The sequence below is a fragment of the Megalobrama amblycephala genome, linkage group LG12 (assembly GCF_018812025.1).
Source record: "Megalobrama amblycephala isolate DHTTF-2021 linkage group LG12, ASM1881202v1, whole genome shotgun sequence".
NCBI classification, from domain to species: domain Eukaryota; kingdom Metazoa; phylum Chordata; class Actinopteri; order Cypriniformes; family Xenocyprididae; genus Megalobrama; species Megalobrama amblycephala.
The window spans coordinates 26,976,964-26,997,492 of record NC_063055.1 but is presented as its reverse complement, the minus strand read 5'-3'; the positions used below and the strand labels follow the sequence as shown (position 1 = coordinate 26,997,492).

General features: G+C 36.7%; 1 protein-coding gene across 2 annotated transcripts; it reads left to right on the top strand.

The window, feature by feature from the left end:
* The first annotated feature begins 931 nt into the window (after positions 1-931).
* On the top strand, positions 932-17,955 carry LOC125279229 (class I histocompatibility antigen, Gogo-OKO alpha chain-like). Of its 2 annotated transcripts, none has more exons than XM_048208678.1 (6): positions 932-1,267; positions 11,765-12,016; positions 12,230-12,505; positions 12,695-12,985; positions 14,110-14,235; positions 17,699-17,955. In XM_048208678.1, the coding sequence occupies exons 1-6, from the start codon at positions 1,219-1,221 to the stop codon at positions 17,803-17,805; spliced, it is 1,101 nt and encodes a 366-aa protein (XP_048064635.1). In that variant the 5' UTR covers positions 932-1,218; the 3' UTR covers positions 17,806-17,955. The 2 variants fall into 2 exon arrangements, with proteins under 2 accessions (XP_048064635.1, XP_048064634.1); XM_048208677.1 differs by having other exon boundaries at positions 14,104-14,235.
* Positions 17,956-20,529: the final 2,574 nt, after the last annotated feature.

The following is a 20,529-nucleotide window of genomic DNA, read 5'->3' as shown; positions in this document are numbered from 1 at the left end:
GTACACAGCTTACATACATACAACAGCTTTTGCATGATAATTGCTTACTGGATTTGATGGCCTTTCAATTTATTTAATATGTCTACTAATAACAGTGAAGTTATTGATTTTATTTAATAATCATAAAAGTTATGCATTTTTTTTATCAAACTAAGTGTTGTAGTACCTAACCAGCAGGAGAGCAGTGAAGTATGAACTAAATTTGTCCAAGCTCACAGCAAGGGAATGATTATAACTTTGCGAGGGAACGCAAAGTTTCTCGGGGGAACGTAAAAGATTTGAAAAAAAAAAAAAAAAAAAAAATCCTCCCATCCCAAATTTTTTTTCCACCAGCACTTAAAATTTCCTTCCTTCCTAATGTTTTTACCACCACCACGTCCCTTTAGGGGCTCTACTTTAAAGCTTCTTTGAAACAATCTGTATTGTATTAAGTCAAGTGCTGTTTAAAATAAAAGTGACTTGACTTGTAATCTAGGCTGGTACACAATGATAACAGTATGGAATATAAAAATGCACTTGTTTGGCCTGAAATCTTAATTTTTTTAAAGAATATTATCTCCATGCTTTTTCTTGTTAATCCAAGGTGATCTGTGTTTTATTAAATTTGTGTATTATTAAAATTGTAATATTTCTTCAGAGAATGACATTGCATTTTGATGCATGGAAAGATGTTTATGGCAGGTATTCTGCCACACAATGTTCCCATACTTAAATCTGCTGTGGATTCTCCTGTTAACAGTTAAGTTTATCTCAATTGTTTTGATAAAACAAATAAAACTATCTAGGCTACTACAGTACAATGTCCGCATTCTCCATCTCCAGTAGCTTGTTAATAACAATGCGTTGCGCTTCTCCAACACTCCGACCCAAGCGCAACCGACGCGAGTTATGTGACACAACTCTAAGGTTCATGAATCATATTCACAACTTCATTACAGCAGACTCATGCGCCAGGTATCCACACAGAAGTGAAAGTAAAATAGAACAAGAGAAAACGAAAGAGGACCAGGTAAAATACATCGTAACACAGGAGGAAGAAAATGCCACTGTCTTTCTTTTAACTTTTAATGCCAGCTAAGTTACAATAGACGATCACGACCAGGCAACACATCACCTGTGTGTCTGAAGACCGATTTTGCATCGGTGTTAAGAAGGGACACGGCACGTGCATAATTGTTTTACAGAGATCCATAACAACTGGATTCATTAATTTAGAGAATGCTCAAGCTTGCGTATCTGCTGTCATGCTTGACAGTCGTCAATGCAGGTAAGTTAACGACCTCATCTTGCAACGCGGAAGTAAGCTATTTTCTGTGCGTTTACATGAAGCATTGTAATCGGTTTAAAAGTCCAATCCGAATGAAAATGCTGCATATAAACACCTCAATAGGAATAAAAATGCCCAAACCGAATGAAACTGTAATCGGTTTGAGAGAGGTGGGATAAATCTTTCTATAAACCGAACAAAATAAAAAGTCTGCCATGTAAACGAATTAAACCAAGATTAGCCAATTTGCAGACGATCTTTTTAAAAGATAAAAGTATAGTTGATATTGCACTAAAATTAATCAAAACATTTTCTGATGACTTTGAAGAGTTATCTTATCTAAAGCTGAAGGTGTGTCGAAGTTAATATATCCATGTCACTCTTTGTTTATTTCGAACAGTATTTGGAAGGCCAACTCAGTTTTATTTCAGTTTTTATGGAGGAATAAAACGCATTATTTAAAAAGGGCCCATTTAGTTAAAGAATATAAAAATGGCGGTTTAAAAGCCTTGGATTTTGAAGCCTTGATAGGATCATTCAGAATAAACTGGTTAAGAACTTTTTTTGCTTGCTCCAGCTCTGTGTGGTTTCACATAGGCCTACCTAGGGCTAAAGCTTGGTGGTTTTTGTTAAGATGTGATTTCGATATTAATGAGACTCTACTTGCGTTGTCTAAATTTCATAGTCAAATACTTTTGTTTTGGAAAATTATATTCACACAACTTTACTCCACACGGTTTGGTTCTGTGGAATAATACAGCAATACATGTAAACAGAAAATCAGTATTTAAAGTTGATTGGTTTGATAAAGGAATTGTCTTTGTGACTGACTTGTGGATTGTAAAGATGTTTTACTGACTCATAACAGCTTTGTGGAACGATCTAATATAATCTGTACTCATAGAGTATAAAAGAATTTGTAAAGCTATTGCTTTAGCCTTGATCCACCTAATCCAGAATACTTTGACTTAGGCTACTCGAATCACTCATGCATTGCCGAATTGATTAATTGGCCGTTATAAATTACTAGATAAAAATTTTAATAATAAGGCTGCCACGGATGCTTTTCTTAAAATCCAAATTGTTCCATGATTATAATAAAAACTATGTGATAGACCTTTCTGAAATGTTGGGAAAGGCATTTTCTAAGTAGGCCTATGTTAAATGGCCAATTCCGCATAGGGTCAAAGAAACACATTTTAAAATATGTCACAAAATTTATCCAGTCTCCAATTTTCTTCATAAGCGATTTAAATTTGACAAGGCGGGGTGTGCCTTTTGTGATGTTTCTGATGAATCTCTAGAACATTTATTTTTTACCTGTTCCATTTCAAGCCGGTTCTGGCTATAGGCCTATCATTGGACATGTCCAAATTTCTTGTGCTTTAATTTTATTTATTTATTTATTTGTTTGTTTGTATTTTTTTTCTTGCCTCAATTATAGCCTATTGTGGATTCCCTGAAGATTTGATGCTGACTATTAGTGTAGCCTATTTAAGTTTATACTATGCTGTTACCTCTACGAGTTCTTGTATTCCATGTTCAGAACAATTAAAGAACAATTAAAAAAAAACAAAAAAAAAACGAGTTAAACTGATTACTTTGCGTCTACGTCATCACGTCAAGCGGTCAGGGGTCGTCAGAATGCAAAATGTCGGCGGCAAAATTAAACTGGAGTAAAACTGAAACAACGCATTTATTAAATACACTGAAGGAACTCAGTGAATCAATTACTACGGACCTTCATCCACACCCTGCTTTAGGAGGGAGGGTAGTATTGTGGTGCTCCTTAGAGATGCACAGCCACAGGTCAGCTTCCTGTTCCCGTCTTTTCCTCATACCATCCAGCAGTAATATGCTACAAATTGCACGCTGTTGAAGAAGACTGCAAATGCAATAGGCCTAATAATAAAAAAAAACTTTACTAAACAAGAGACAGTTCTTTTAAAGCAAGCTGTAGGGAAATAAAGAGAAATGCCTGGAAATATTTGTAATGAATTCTATTTAAATAGATGAATTTTACACACACACACACACACACATATATATATATATATATATATATATATATATATATATATATATATATATATATATATATATATATGTGTGTGTGTGTGTGTGTGTGTGTATGTGTATATATATATATATATATATATATATATATATATATATATATATATATATTATAGGCTATATGTAGGCTATATAGCTTTAAGTAATATTTCCAAAACGAGAAATCGCCCCTAGTGTAACAGAAGCGAGATGGTATTTAAAAGTTGTGCAACATATCATGTGGTAGGTGATAGCCTGCTTTTTAAAGTGCCCGACCACCAAACCACATCGATCGCTTGTTCGTGGTCCGCTCTTAGCAGGTCTGGTATGAAAGAGTGTATTTAGGCTACTATATTAACCCTAAAAATGGCAAGACCCTAAAGAGACATCAGAAAATTTATTTATTTATATTTTCCATCTTATTGGGACACAAATAATACAACTTGATCATTTTTTTCAAAATATGACTTTTAATTTAGATTTTAATGTTTGTATCCCACAGGATACGTTGCCTATTTAGGGGTATAAATTGACTGAAAACCGAATTCTTGTTTGGCAATGCCTTTTACAACATTTTAAACAATTTCAAAACATTTTATTCTCTAATAACTCATAATAAACATTCTTTGTGACATATTCTGATAAACAATAAGTGATAAACAAAATTTATGAATAAGTGATAAACAATATTTCCGAATACATTTATATTGAAAACTCATTTAAGTTAATGCAACACAGATAAATTTCATTCTAGCCCTAAAAAGAGCAAAGAGAAATCAGAAAATTAATTTATTGCTATTTTCCATCAAATTAGGACATAAATAATACATTTTCATGATTTCTTTAAAAAAAAAGACTATCATTTGTTTATTTTTATATTTGTATCTCCAGGATACATCACCCCTTTGGCTGTATAAATTAATTGAAAAAATAATGCTTGTTTGGCAATGCAAATTGGTAAGCCAGATTTTTAAAACATTTATTCTCTCATAACTTAAAGCAAACATTCTTCGTAAAATTCTGTTGAACAATAAGTATAATGCCTATTTATTAATATATCTGTCTATTGTATCATATTTAATACTTAAAATTCTATGGCAAATAAATGATCAATATGAACAAAACTTTGCTGAAAACCCTGTCATACACAATCTCCTTCATGCCTTCTGTACTCGGATTGATAGTTCATACTTATAAAGTAAATGTAAGAGAAAAAATTACTGTACTGAAGCAATTTGATTATTCATATTCATACACCATTTTTAATGTTAAAAATTACTATTTACAATACTAAAAGACTACTTTTTTTCCATTTGTACATGTTAATGTAAATGTCAAATATGACACAACAGGCTTTTGGCGCACATTTATTTGTCCATTTCTCAATTATCATTGATTTGCAAAAAAAATTGCTTATTATTGCTTAGATTTATGAGTAAAAAAAGAGGTTACTTGAAAAAAAATTATGAACTACCAATCAGAGGACAGAAGTCATGAAGTAGATTGTGTATGACAGGTTTTTCAGCAAAGTTATGGCGATATTGATAAATTATAGACCCTAGAAATGTGCATATTAAATATGATAAAGTTGGCTAATATATTCATTAATAGGCCTTATTCTTATTGTACAACATAATTTTACAAAGAATGTTTGCTTTAAGTTATGAGAGAATAAATGTTTTAAAAAAATCTGGCTATAATGTTGTTTTCAGCTGATTTATACCCCTAAACTGGCGACGTATGTGGGATACAAACATTTATAGGAAGATTATAAAAAATGTACAAATTAAATTTATTTAATTTATTTCAACATAAATGTAATAAGCTAACACTAAACTTTTTAAACATGTAAGTCCCCTTCAAATATTGTAAATATGTGAAATTTATAAAGTTTTATCAGAAGGTGAGTAGATTTCCCACTACAGGGGGTCATGTTGTTTTTAAATGCTGCCCATGAGCTAAACAAAAAATTTATGAACAAAGTCAATATATCTAAATATTCACAACAAACACCCTTTCAACATGAAACCAAGAAATGAGACCTAAACTTTCCCTGACTCTCACCACTTTCTCTCAAATGTTTGTATCCCACAGGATACGTTGCCAGTTTTAGGGTAAAGAAATAAATAGGGTACCTATTAAGCTCAAGTACCCATTAAGCACACTACCATCTTTGAGCTCCAATTATAAAAAGAAAAAATAATGTATTATCCAACTTGATGTCTTAACCAATTGATGTGTTTGTTACTACATACCTCCTGTAATTCCAAGAAAATCAGACCATTGCACACTGAGATATGGGTATTCATGTGTTCACACTGTCTGGTGGTCATTTTGAAAGCTGTCTGAAAACTTTCACCAGAAGAGTAACCCCTTAAATGTGGTTTAATCTTTGGTTATTATGAAAGCTTTTTTCCTCCACAGAATAAAAAAAGCATAGAAGGTTATTGTGACTTTTTATCAAAAATATTTTTTATTTTGCAATTGTGAGTCTACGCCTCACAATCCTGACTTTTTTTTTCTCAGAATTGTGAGATATAAACTATGAATTGAGAGAAAAAAAGTCAGAATTGTGAGATAAAAAGTTACAATCTTTTTTTTATTTTTTATGCATGGCAGAAATAAGCTTTCATAGGTTCTACATGTGTAAGGGGGAAAAACCATAGAGATGCACAGTCCAGCACACATTCTTCCTCCTCTCCTCTACCTCTTCTTCTCCCTTCTCCTGATCCAACTTCTCCTCTCCTCCTTCATCTATTCCTCTCCCTTACCCAGATATTATTTTCTCTCTGCTCCTCTGTGTTTTCTTCATACACACTGAACAAATCGAAGAATCCTATTTTACTGTGTGTCCATGTAATGAAAATAAATTCAACACCTGACTATGCCTCCAACTGAGATTGGAATCTGCTATTTCTAAATATTTAAGTGAGCTGCTAATTTAAAATGCTTATCAATTCTTTCAGTATTTGTTTTATATTTATTTTCCAGTACTTTTCCAGTACTGCTGTTGTTGTAAAAGTATAAGTTTTATCCTATATTTAAAGATTGGAACATTAGGTCTTCATTTCTGACTTGCTTTGTTTAAGTATTTGCAAATAAGATGAGAAAGATCCATGATTTTGGTATGGGGTAAGCTTACATGAAATGAAAATGTAAGCATTTTAGAAACGTGTTAATTGACTGCATTTTGTGTGAAAACGACATGAATTGTGTTAATGGTATGGTCACAACAGACGGATGTTCTGCTAAATGTGTTTAGAGTTTTGAAAATGTGACTACAGATTGGACAAAAGTATGTTAGCAATTGAAAAAAACTGTAATTAAAAAAAAAAGGATTTTGTGTATAAGCAGTTGAAAAAAAACTAATTTGATGCCAAGATGCTGGCGACACGTCAGATCGTCACGTGGGTCACCCGCTCAGTTAGTTGCTCAAAATACAAGATGTTCGGATAGACGTTTGGTTTGACGTTCGATCGATCGGTCGGTTGTTTGGATGCTTGATTTTGGCACGGAGTCCGCGCCATAGTTTGGTAGTGCGTGTGCGATTGAGTTTGGTAGTGTGTGTGAATGTTTTGATAGTGAGTGAGAGATGTTATAGTAATGTATGAGATAGGGTTTGATAGTGTGTGTGAATGCTTTGATAGTGTGTGTACGAGTAACGTTTGAAATAAGTCTTGAATGGCTTCTCATACCCAGCAGCAGCCCTGCGTTTCCGCCATTTTGGGGTAAAAGCGACTCGGCAATCCACTAGTTTTCTTTGGCAATATCAGCTGCTTTGTTAAAAAAAAAAAAACATTAAAGCTGAAATTAGCTGAAAACCTGAATGATGACAACACAGAATAATATACAAAAACTAGACTAGAGATCATCAAATCCATTTAACGGTTTATTATAGACTACAGATTTTGTTTAAGTCTTCCACTTTTTTTTTCTCCACAAAATATTTGCTCTTTAGAAACCATGTCAGTTTGGGTTGAAATTATTTGAAGTTCAAGTATTAGCATTATAAACACTTAATTAATACCAACATATGAAATTAAATTAAGGTCATGCATCAGAAAATTTTAATGTAGGACAATAAATATATAACAGTAAAATGTCTTTGCAGTGTTGTCCGTTAAAGCAAGACTATGTAAACAAAAAAACACAGCCACTGTGTCCACAAGTGGGAATTATGGGATAACAGACACAGCAATGCAAAAAGAGCCGGAGAGCCCCGGAGGAAAAGGCCGTCCTCCTCATCCATGTGCGTGCGGAATGTGGATTTCTGCGAAGGATTCACATGGTCTCTGCATCTCCTGCTTGGGTGCTAAACCAACACGATCACATGAGAATGTGTATCAATAGTACGAGTGTGTAATCTCGTAGAATATATACGCCAAAATGAGTTTTGGCGTGCTTATGGTACGCAGTATTTCGCGTGCATATGATACGCACTTTATGGCGTGTATATGACACGCTCTTGGGTATGATGGGGGTGGGGGTTTCGTACGTATAATACGCCATAAAGTGCGTATCATATGCACGCGAAAAACTGTGTACCATAAGCACGCCAAAACTCATTTTGCCGTATATATTCTACGAGATTACACACTTGTACGATTTATACGCATTTTCGTGTGATCGGGCTCTGCTAAACACGCTCAGGCAGTGCTGTCCAACCCCGAGGGCTGTCCCCACTGCGCGACGTTCTCGGTTAAACCCCGGGAGCGAAGGCTTCGCATTGCAGTAGCTTGGAAATCGGACCCATGCCTCTCTGCTCAACCCACAGAGGAACCGATGGATTGTCCACAGGCCTCCAGCTCCTGGGGTGAGATGATGGAGAAGGTGTCACCCGTCCTTCCCCTAGCTGTTTGAAGATCCGTTAGCGGAAGAGGAAGATGACGATGACGAAGTATTGTCGTCCATCCTCGAGGACGAGGATGACGATGATGAAGATGCTATTCTTCCCCCGATGCAGTCGCGTCCGCTGAGTGAGCAGGATGAGAGCTCACCCTCCCCTGTGCTGACGGATATAGATCTTCTCGAGGTCTGTCGCAGGGCTGCGGCTAGACTGTCGATCAACTGGCCATCCCAACCAGCAGGTCAAGGAGCTGAAAGAGACCTGTATGACGGAAAGAGACTTCCGTCACGTCTCCCTCCAGCAAAGTAGTTTATTCCAGCCATCCCTGTTTGTTTGGCTGAAATGAAAAGGTTTTGGGATAAGCCTTTTTCCCACTGAGTTCCTGTTAAGGGCTTCTCAAGGCTAGATGTTCAGGGAATGGAGGATTTGGGGATGGCAGATCCTCCCCCTGTAGAATCATCTGTGGTGAATCATTTGCTCCGAGTCGCAGGGCAGCGCTCTCTTCAGCCGGGGCCTCGCTGCCAGGGAAAACAGAGCGCTTCGCCGCCTCTGTTTTTCAGAAGATCTTCTGCACTGGCCATCCATGCTTTGAACGCGACATTCCTCCTTACGGCCTATCAAGCAGAGTTATTAGAGGAGATGGGGCGTCAGCTGGACTCCAGTTCTCCCAACCCAGCGTTCTGGGAGGAGATATGCGTCATTGCAGATTTGTATGTATGGGCAGTATGGGCTTAGCGGTTGTGGAAGAGAGATCGCTATGGCTGGGTTTGTTAGGCCTCTCTGACAAAGAAAGTGTGGAGTTTTTGGATGCCCCTATCGATCCAAAGGCCATGTTCGGAGCGACGGTAACAGCTATACATCAGCAATGTGACCTGCAGAAAAAAGAGGGAGAAGCATTCGAGGTCTGTCTCCCCAGAAAGCCGGCAGCTCGCCCTTATCACCCGAACCGTCCGAATTTCAGGCCTTCAGGTAGAGGAGGTCATTCTGAATATCAACCTTCCCATCCTGCTCCACCACAACAGCCGGGAAGTGCGGGCCCTCAGTCAAAGCCTGGTTTCGTGAAACCGAAGCAGTCGTTCGAAACACCGGTCGGCCACCCCTCAGGGGAACAAAAAGAGGCAGTTGACCTGAGACATCAGTTTGGCAACAAGAAGGGCTTGGAGACAGCACTCAGGGTTTCTTTGTCCTATCCCTTCAAAACGATTCCTTTCTCCCTCCCACGGGGAAACGGAGAAGAAATTTAAATGTGCAATGTGTTTGTGTGGTCAGTTCAAAGTCCATTGTTCGCGGGAAAATGGCCCATGTTCCTCTGGCTCCCCCCACTTACGAGGTTTGTTCTGAGGGAGGAAAGAGAAAAGTGCACATGCATCCCATCAAAAATAAAGTTTTCTCTGTCGCATCTAGGCCAAGGGCTAAGGGCGCAGAGTGGAATATCACAAAAGATTAAAACAATCACAAAAAATTATAAATATAACTCCTTCAATGGAGCGTTATTCCCCCCCTTTCACCACTAGAGTGTGCCACAGTACTGCTAGTGAGCAAAGCCGGGAATGCGCAGTTCATCCCTGGGTTTTAACCGTGATAGACAGAGGATACAGACTTCAATTCGCTGTCAAACCTCCTGTGTTCAATGGAGTGGTAATTTCAGTGGCTCAAGGGGAAGCAGCTCAGGTTTTAGAGGAAGAAATATCCTCTTTAATGAGAAAAGGAGTGATAAGAGTGATTCCAACAGAGGAAAGCCAGATGGGCTTCTACTCCCATTATTTTGTGATTCCCAAACGAGGGGGAGGTCTCCGTCCCATTTTAGATTTACGGGTCCTCGACAAACACCTCAGAAAATACAAATTCAAAATGTTTTCGCTCAGAACTTTGTGTCAAAGTATTCGTCAAGGGGATTGGTTCACCTCAGTGGACCTCCAGGATGCATATTTTCACATAGATATTTTTCCTGCTCATAGGAAATATCTGAGGTTCGCTTGTCAGGGAACAGCATACGAGTATATGAAGATCCCCTTTGGCCTTGCTTTAGCACCCAGGGTGTTCACCAAATGTGTGGAAGCGGCTCTGACACCGTTAAGGAACGGAGGAATCAGAGTTTTATCATATCTGGATGATCTGCTCATCTGTGCATTGTCCCAGCGGCAAGCAGAGAGCGATACACACACACTAGTGACGCATCTGGAAAGATTAGGTTTCAAGATAAACCAGACGAAGAGTTGTCTAATTCCTTCGCAGGAAATAGTCTACTTGTGTTGTGTGTACTTATGTTTCGAGCGTTTCTATCAGAGGAACGCATCAAGACATTTCTCAGCTGCCTCTTCCTCTTTCAACGAGGGAGTTTAGTCTCTTTCAGAATTTGTCTTCGACTACTGGGTCTGATGGCCTCAACAGTGTCAGTGGTTCCCCTGGGACTGCTGCTAATGAGGGATTTTCAGAACTGGACAGTGTCACAGGGCATTCGCCCCATGAGCCGTCTCAGCCACAGAGTGTGCGTCTCACCAGAATGCATGAGCGTTCTCTGTCATTGGAGAGCCCCGTCTTTTCTCAGGACAGGATGTCCTCTGGGTCCTGTTGTATTGAGGAAAGTGGTGACAACAGATGCATTTCTCACGGGTTGGGGGGCGGTGTTCGAGGGCAGAACAGTGAGGGGAGTTTGGTCTCCTGCCCTGAGAGAGAAGCACATACATTTTCTAGAACTACTGACAGTGTTACTAGCTCTGAGACATTTTGTGCTTTTTCTCAAGAATCATCATGTATTGGTCAGGACAGACAATACAATGGTGATAGCCTACATAAATCGACAGGGAGGAGTGCATTCTCACAAGCTTCACTTGTTAGCGAAAGACCTGATTATGTGGAGCAGCAGGACCCTCCTGTCATTACGCGCTACGCATGTTCCAGCAATAATGAACAGGGAGCAGATTTACTGTCCAGAGGGAATCCTCTGTACGGGGAGTGGAGACCCCACTCTCAAGTTATGCTCATGGTGTGGCAGAGATTCGGCCAGGCCGCCGCAGATCTCTTCGCATATCCCGTTCTTCTCTCTGGTCGGCAACGAAAGACATTATAGATAATGTGTCTGTTTGGTGAACAACTGTATATATGTGTGAAATATCTGTTCATGTTTTTATGTTAATTGTAAAATTGTACAAATATAGTTAACAGTGTATCATGGTCTTGTAAACCTACTTCAGTCTCAGGCCTGGACTCAAATTAGCTGGTCTCTGCATCAACATTGCCTGTTATTTACTGTTTATATTATTTCACCTTTTTCAGCATGGTTGAAAATGCTGCAACAACCATCCAAATCTTTTCTCTCAATCTCTTGATTTCTGATTTTGATTGATCTCTGTTTCATTGTTTCACATCAAGTACATGATTCAGTACACGGTTCTTAACAGGTGGACCTACTTCTCGTATATTTTAATGGATGACAACTTATCTGATTAGCTTTGCAATTTATAAATATGTGATGTAATATTTATCATATGTATATTCATTTATAATGCCAGAGGTGGATACGTCTGGAATGTTATATGTTATGGTTCAATTTGACACTGTACTAATATTATTTTCTCATCCTTGTGTATCCACAGGTTCTCACTCACTGATGGCATTGGTAACATATATAGTTGGACAGACACCATTTCCTGAGTTCAGTGTTGTAGTGATGCTGGATGATCTGCAAATAGGATATTATGACTCAACCACATGGAAAGCTGTCTATCGCTCTCACAGTGATTCAAAATACTATGATGAAGAGCAAAGTGATGCTGGTGTTTTATTTCAAGACATGTATAATGAAATGAAAACTGATTCTGTTAAGAAACACTTAAATATCACAGATGGTGAGAATTATAGCCTACAAATCACTATTAAAACACAAATCATGTAATAACAGATGTAGCTTCTGTGTTTTTATTATTTTATTAAAGCTTTTAATGTAAGATGGTAATCATAAAGTCTAGTATTTTTATTTTCAGTTCACTACATTTTATATATTATATTATATTATATTATATTATATTAAATTAAAACATACATTTTTTCTTTATTTAAAGGTGTACATGTTCTTCAGAGACTTGCTGGATGTGAACTATTGAATGATGATAAACCAGGTCCACTTCATTTCTGGGATGCCTTAGATGGTCAAAATATAATGGAGTTCACATATGACCTGGAAAAAAACGATATCCAGATGAAAAAGACATGGATACCATGGAACCAAGTGAAACAGCTTAAACTAAAGTTTATATATGAAAATGTTTTTCATCCTATTTGCATTAAAGTTTTGCGGCGGTACCTGAATATGGAAAAGAACAATGTGATGAGAAAAGGTGAGAGAATCTTATTGATCAACTTAAGTATGAAGATAGAAAAAAATATATAATCAACAAATATGACCCAAACAGCTGTGCTGACAAAAAATGCATGTGCCTCTAATTGTTTTGTGAATCATGAGAACCATAAATAAATAACTGATGCAACAGTTTAACAACAGTAAGTCTTCTAATCCTTCACTGTAGTGAAACCCAGAGTCAGAATCATGAAGAAGACACTCCCAGACTCTCAAGGGCTTCAGATGAGTTGTCTGGCCACTGGTTTTTACCCCCGTCACATTAACCTGACTCTGTTCAGAGATGATCAGCCTGTGGATGATGATCAGATCACAGGAGGAGAGATTCTGCCCAATGGAGACAGAACTTACCAGATGAGGAAGAGTTTGGTGATCAGCACAGAAGAACTACGTAAAAGACACAAATACAGCTGCACAATGAAGCACCTCAATCTGGACAACAAACTGGACATTACGTTTGGTATTGAAAAACTGACAATCACATGAACAAACAAAACTAATGAATAACATTAGACATTAGAACATTAGAACATTAGATTCAAGATACTTGATTGCCACTGAGCAAAAGACAATGACATTTTGTGTACACTGTAAAAAAAATCCCGTTGTTTCTACGGAAAAATACCGGCAGCTGTGGTTACCAGAACAATACTGTAAAAATGACATCAAACCGTAAACATACTTACGGAGTTACATGTGAATTTTACATTTTAAATATGTATATTTAACATTGGATTTCAGTAATATTAACATCATTGTTACACACTGTAAAAAAAATCTCAGTAAAATTTACGGTAAAATAACGTATTTCATTAACTGATATAATGTTAATTTACCAACCTAATGAAGTACTAATATCTGTTTTGTACCTTTATAATACACTGACAGTCACCAAACACAGTGGTGATGAGAGTCACATGATGAATCAAAGTTCATCACAAGCAGCTTTTCCACAAGCTGAGAAGCACAATACTAATATATAGAAGGTGCACACAGTGTCATTCACACACACACTAAACACCATCATGGTAACATGCATGAAATTTTAAAAATGCAATAAACATTAATTTAACAACATTAGATGTAACATAAAACCCTAATGTACATAACTGATTAGAAAAAAATGAGAAAAACTAAGAAGAAACAGAGTTATTTCAACAAAAATATATCAAATGTGAAGTGTCACGCAGGGAATTGTGGGAATGTCAATTTACGGTTTTTCACTGTAAATTTTACAATGAATTGTTATTTTTCACTTTCAAAAACTGTGAATTTAACGGTATTTTACCGTAAAATTACATTAAATGTACCGTTAGATCTATTACAGTTATTCACCGTATATAGTACGGAAACTTTCTGTAAACCAATTAACAGTTTTTCACCGCAGCATTTTTACAGTCTTTTACTGTTAAAATCACAGTAATTTTTTACAGTGTACAGCATCTTTCAGAGAAAGCAACAATACTAGATTACAATAGAATAACATTTTTCACTAACTTAAATGTAAATAATTCCAATAAATGTCTGTATCTTACAAATTTATTTTCCTGTTGTTTATCTCACTGTATCCCACCCCAGTTTCAGATGTGGCTGAATCTGACCCAGGATCCTTCAGTCTGTCTGTAGTTATCAGTGTGCTGGTGTTACTGTGTGTGGCTGTTCTCATCATACCTGCAATCATCATATGGAGGAAGAAGAGTCGTGCTTCTGGTAAATGTTCTGTACAGCCCAGTTCATTTAATCTAATGCTCAATTACAACCCGAATTTCAGAAATGTTGGGACGTTTTTTTTTTTTATTTGAATAAAATAAAAACTAAAAGACTTTCAAATCACATGATCTACTATTTTATTCACAATAGAACGTAGATAATGTTTAAACGGAGAAATTTTACACTTTTATCCACTAAATGAGCTCACTCTTATGAAAAAGAAGTATACTTCAAGTATCAAGTATACTAAAGTAATGTTCAAGTATATTTTTAAGTATACTTTATGTAGTAAGTATAACTTGTAACTTGTAAGTTTAACTTGTAAGTGTACTATTTTATTTTAATACCGTCTGGGACTAAATTGGCCCAATTTAAGTATGAAAATTGTAAAAGTAGTAAACTTTAAGTACACAATTAGTTCACAGCTACGTTTCTGCATCTGTACTACAAGTATACTGGAATAACAGCGCCCCTACCATATGGCCTGAAAATTCAGTCAATGGCAAAGAAAGTGTGAAGTAGATTTCAAGTACATTCCTATGTAGCTACACTACCAGTGGAATAGCCTACACAAAAATTCAGATACTCAGAATTAGGAATAGGCCTATATCTGTTTTCTTTATAAATCATACGTACTAGAAATACTAATAGCACACTTGACTTACTTCAAGCACCAACTTAAAAAAAAAAAAAAAACAGCCTGTTTAACACGAAATACTATTATTCTCATTTGTTTCACTAGCTTATATGTACAGCCACAAGAGAAGTAATGGAATAAATTAAGACAGTTATATACCGTTATCAGCATATTATGTTGAAATTCGTCTCTGAGAGAATATGCTCTGTTAATGCAGCGTCAGACAGCTCCGACACTTTTTACTTTCACTTTCCTTATTGTTTTAAAATGGTTTGGCATACATCTTTACAACTAAAGACGTGAATGTGAATTTGCGCACTGCATAATGCGTGTCAACATTGCACTGCGCATGTGCCTCAGAGACTTCTGAGTACGATTGAGAAAGTAGTCGGATTCAAGCGTTTACATGGTCATTTTTTGCTGTTGGATCGGATTAGAAAAGGAATAAACCACCCCTTCCAATACACTCGAAATTTAATTCGGATCAAGCTCAATCGGATCGTTTAAGGTGTTTACATGAATGTTTTTCAAACCGATTGAGCCGTCAATCCGATCACAAATGGATTATTTGGGTGCATGTAAAAGTAGCCAATGTCAAATTGCAAAGGCTTTGCAAATCTCATCATTTACAGTGCATAAACTGGAGAAATCTCTGTGTGTAAGGGACAAGGCCAAAGACCTTTATTGGATGCCCATGGTCTCCGGGCCCTCAGACGACACTGCATCACTCATCGGCATGATTGTGTCAATGACATTACTAAATGGGCCCAGGAATACTTCCAGAAACCACTGTCGGTAAACACAATCCGCCGTGCCATCTACAGATGCCAACTAAAGCTCTATCATGCAAAAAGGAAGCCATATGTGAACATGGTCCAGAAGCGCCATTGTGTCCTGTGGGCCAAGGCTCATTTAAAAATGGACTGTTTCAAAGTGGAAAAGTGTTCTATGGTCAGACGAATCCAAATTTGACATCCTTGTTGGAAATCACAGATGTCGTGTCCTCTGGGCTAAAGGGGAGGGAGACCTTCTAGTGTGTCATCAGTCTTCAGTTCAAAAACCAGCATCTGTGATGGTATGGTGGTGCATAAATGCATATGGTACAGGCAGCTTGCATGTTTTGGAAGGCACTATGAATGCTGAAAGGTATAAAAAGGTTTTAGAGGAATATATGCTCTCCTCCAGACGACGTCTATTTCAGGGAAGGCCTTGTGTATTTCAGCAGGACAATGCAAAACCACATACTGCAGCTATTACAACAGCACGGCTTTGAGTCCGGGTGCTGAATTGGCCTGCCTGCAGTCCAGATCTTTCACCTATGGAGAAAAATACATCAAAGACCACCACCAACTCTTCAGCAGCTGAAAACCTATATCGGGCAAGAATGGGACCAAATTCCAACACCAAGCTCATTTTGCGCATAAAATTGTAAAATTTCTCAGTTTAAACATTTATTTTATCTATGTTCTATTGTGAATAAAATATTGGCTTATGTGATTTGAAAGTTTTTTAGTTTTCATTTTATTCAAATTTAAAAAAACGTTCCAACATTTCTGGAAATCGGGGTTGTAGAAAAAACACCAAACATCAGGGGCCGTATTCACAAAACATCTTAAGGTTAAAAGTAGCTCCTAACTTGCCGATTTAGGAGAAACTCTTAAAAATAATGGGCGTGTCAGTCCTAATTTTAGGAGTCCTAAATTTTTGCTCTAAGAGTATTTCACAAAACATTTTAGCGCTAAAACTAGCTCCTAAATCTATGAAACGTTAGGAGTAGTCAAGAGGACTCCTAAGTCACTAAGACCAAATCACAAACCGTCCTAATCCACCCAAAGACACTGTACACGATTGAGGCAATAGCGATAGAGCTTTAGGTGCTGAACTTTTTCTTCATAAATGCAATATATTTTGATTTATAGATTTGAATCTACGATGAGATGCCAAAAAAAAAAAAAAAAACTTTAACAAATAAATAAATATTGTCCGATTACCTGTGGCAGTGGTTTTCATGAGTTCACACTTACAAATGATTGAATAGAGTAAAAAAAATAAAAATAAGCGTATTTGGTGTGCTGTCCAAGGGGATCGAGGGCTCTGAGCTTAGAATTTAGCCCAAACCCAAAGTTCTTCCCGTTCTCCGAGAGTGAGGAGCGGGGTGGCAGAGGGATACAGAAAACTGTCAAAGTAACTATAAGCGAGTCGGCTCTCGTCTGTGTATTCCTCCTCTCGAGCTGATTAGAAAGACCATTTGAATGTGTTTCTCCCAAACTTTGTTTATAAAACATAATTTGTCGCTTGCATTTTGCATTCTCTTGCGATGCAGACATCCAAGAGGTGGACAATTAACTATATTAGTTTAATTAGTGACACTTAGCCTACATTTTAAAACCTTTATTTGAATATGGCAACATTTTAATTAAAAAATATTTGTTTGAATATGGCAACATTTGTATTTTAAAACCTTTATTTTAATATGGAAACATGACACCTCATTCTACAATATTTCTATGACTCCTCCCCATCAGCCAATCACTGTGTGTTTACTTCATAGCAACGAGGTCAACCCCGCCCTTACTCTTAGCTTAAGACTTCAGTCTATTCCTTAGTAAAAGTTTGTCTCAGCAGCTTTGTGAATAGGTTTTAAGAGAAAACTCTTAGCTAAGAACTTTTACTGCTATTTAGGAGAACTCTTAGTGGTAAGATAAAATGTTTTGTGAATATGGCCCCAGTTCTTTTAGATGCTTTCAGAGTTCACAGTATGTAGTGTTATGTTTCTGTAGTGTTCCTCTGTGTTTATTCTGGTTTCACTATGTCACTTGTATTCAGGACGAGGACCTGGGATGTTCACGAAGCCCCTTCCTGGAGATTTGCTTAGGGCCCCCAATAACCAAAACACCACCTTGCTTACTTCGGCAGAACATACAAGGAAGTGAACTAGAGTGCCCTCTAGTGCACAGAAACATTAAAGGGTTAGTTCACCCAAAAATGAAAATTCTGTCATAAATTACACACCCTCATTCGTTCATCTTCGGAACAAAAATTAAGATATTTTTCATAAAATCCGATGGCTCAATGAGGCCTGCCCTGCCAGCAAGACAATTAACATGTTCACTGAAGAAAGAAAGACATGGACATCTTGGATGACATGGGGGTGAGTAAATTATCAGGAAAATTTATTTGAAAGTGGACTAATCCTTTAATGTGACTGTTTCAACCTTAGTGTCATGAAGCGACGAGAATACTTTTTGTCTGACAAAAAAACAAAAACAAAATAATGACTATTCAACAATATCTAGTGATGGGTGATCTCAAAACACTACTGTATGAAGCTTTGAAGCCTTATGAATCTTTTGTTTCGAATCAGTGTTTCGGAGCATGTATCAAACAATCCAGCAATCCCGGTGTTGTTTTTGGATGTATGAGTCTTCATCTTCTCCCAGCATCTGAGCCACTTAGGATGCAGTGGATTAGTTTTATTTTTGAAGGGAATGCGCCCCCTAAATTTGCTGTCTGTGCAAATCATTTTACACCAAACTGCTTTGTGAATGAATGTCAATATAAAGGGACAATACAAAACACAGTTTTTGCTAAAAAGTTGTTAGTCAAGGATTGTTACTTTGCTAAAAAGTTACTTTGCTAAAAACTGTTCGTGATCCAGCTTACAGTCTCTGGAGCGATACTGGATACGGCAGTGATGAAGGAAGAGCATGCACTTTATTACAGTTCATCAGTTGTTAAACGGATATAAAACTTGCAGCAAATAATTTTAAAATGGGTAACACTTTACAATAAGGTTCATTAGTTAACATTAGTTAACTACATTAGTTAACATGAACTAATAATGAACTGCACTTATACAGCATTTATTAATCTTTGTTAATGTTAATTTCAACATTTACTAATATATTATTAAAATCTTGTTAACATTAGTTAATGCACTGCAGAGGTGTAAAAAGTACTCAAAAATGTTACTCAAGTGAAAGTACAAGTACTGAGTGAAAATTTTACTCAATTAAAAGTAAAAGTATCTGGCCAGAATCATACTTGAGTAAAAGTAAAAAAGTACTACATTAAAATTGTACTTGAGTATTAAAAAAGTAAAAGTAACAGCAAGAATGAAAACTAGAGATTCTTGTTTAAGCTTTTAATCTCTAAAAACATGAAGTGAATGAACCACATACAAGGTTTTATCCTCCTTTAGAACTGTTTGTGTTTAATTGTATTTAATTATAAAACTATAAGACTACTACCTAATGCCAGTATGCAACATGCTACTCAAAGTTGCAAAACCTCGGATTTAACTTAAGCAGAAGCTGATTTTCAAAATTGTGAGTGTCAAACCTAGCTCTTTTGGGGCTAAAAATCACTCCTGCAGTGCCTGAAACACTGATGTCTGAAACACAGGCCAGATATCCGTCCAACTATTTGCTGGCTTCATGTGTTGTCTGTTTCAAAGAAGCAGATGAACTGTTGGCCATGGGTGCTCTTGATTCTGTGGCTGATTTTTGACTTCCTCCATTTTCTTCCACTGACTGTTATAATTTCCAGGTCAACAAAGAGTATAGAACCCAAGAGATGACACTCTGATACTTTTTAGGTAACAGTCATTAGATGGCGCTCCGGTAGCGCGGCCGCCATTATGGGGTGAAAATACTAACTGGAGCATTGAATCCTTCACATCTTACGCACCCAAAATCGGCGAATTTCACTGCCAAATCAGAAGCACAGTAGAACAGTTTTTTAAATTAAGTCACCAATAAATTGTATGATCCTACAGTAAATGTTGTATTGTCTTATATATGTTTTATTTTACTAGTTGTGGAATCCAACCATTCATCCATCTGAGGTAACGTAGTTAGCCTACTTTATTGAGTATTTCCATTTTATGCAACTTTACACATTTATTAATAGTAAATTAATAATTAATACATTTAAGATCATCATATTTACAGCGAACAATATATTTCAGACCTAGTGGAGTAATAGTAATAATATCTAGGTCTGAATTAAAATAAGCTATATTGTACATTTTAATGGATCACGCTACAAACATAATGATCTTATAATACATGATGCGTTGCTGTGTCCGTTATTGCATTATTCCCACTTTTACTTCAATGGACATTAGACAACACTGCAAAATCAAGCTGTTATATTCATATATTTATTGTCCAACATTCCCAATTTTTCTGATGCATGTCATAATTTAATTTCATATGTCGGTATTAATTCAGTGTTTATAAGTCTAATACTAATACTAGATCTTTTAAAGAGTTTTAACCCAAACTGACTGAGAGCAAAAAGGTTTTGTGAAAAAGTTTTTTTTTTTAACAAAGCAGCTGATATTGCCATAGAAACTAGTGGAATGCCAAGTCGCCTTCACCCCAAAATGGCGGAAATGCAAGGCCGCTGCTGGCGCAGGTGTTGCAATGGAACGTTCTGTTGAGTGTCACTTCTTGTTAGTGGATATTCTTTGAGGTCAAGGTGCTGTGCATTGTGGTAATTGATGCAACATGACGTCACTTCCAAAGGACCAATGAACATGTCTGACCAATTTCATGGAATGTGAAAATGAATCTCATTGAATAAATAACATTTAAATTAAACTGGTCATCAGCACAATTCAATTGGTTTGGTAATAGCAAAGGAAAATAGAA

Excerpts from the sequence above, each read along its gene's own strand:
- LOC125279229 (XM_048208677.1), top strand. The coding sequence starts at position 1,219 with ATGCTCAAGCTTGCGTATCTGCTGTCATGCTTGACAGTCGTCAATGCA. Across the intron at positions 12,017-12,229 it reads ACACTTAAATATCACAGATG|GTGTACATGTTCTTCAGAGA; the intron begins GTGAGAATTATA and ends CTTTATTTAAAG. Across the intron at positions 14,236-17,698 it reads GAAGAAGAGTCGTGCTTCTG|GACGAGGACCTGGGATGTTC; the intron begins GTAAATGTTCTG and ends ACTTGTATTCAG.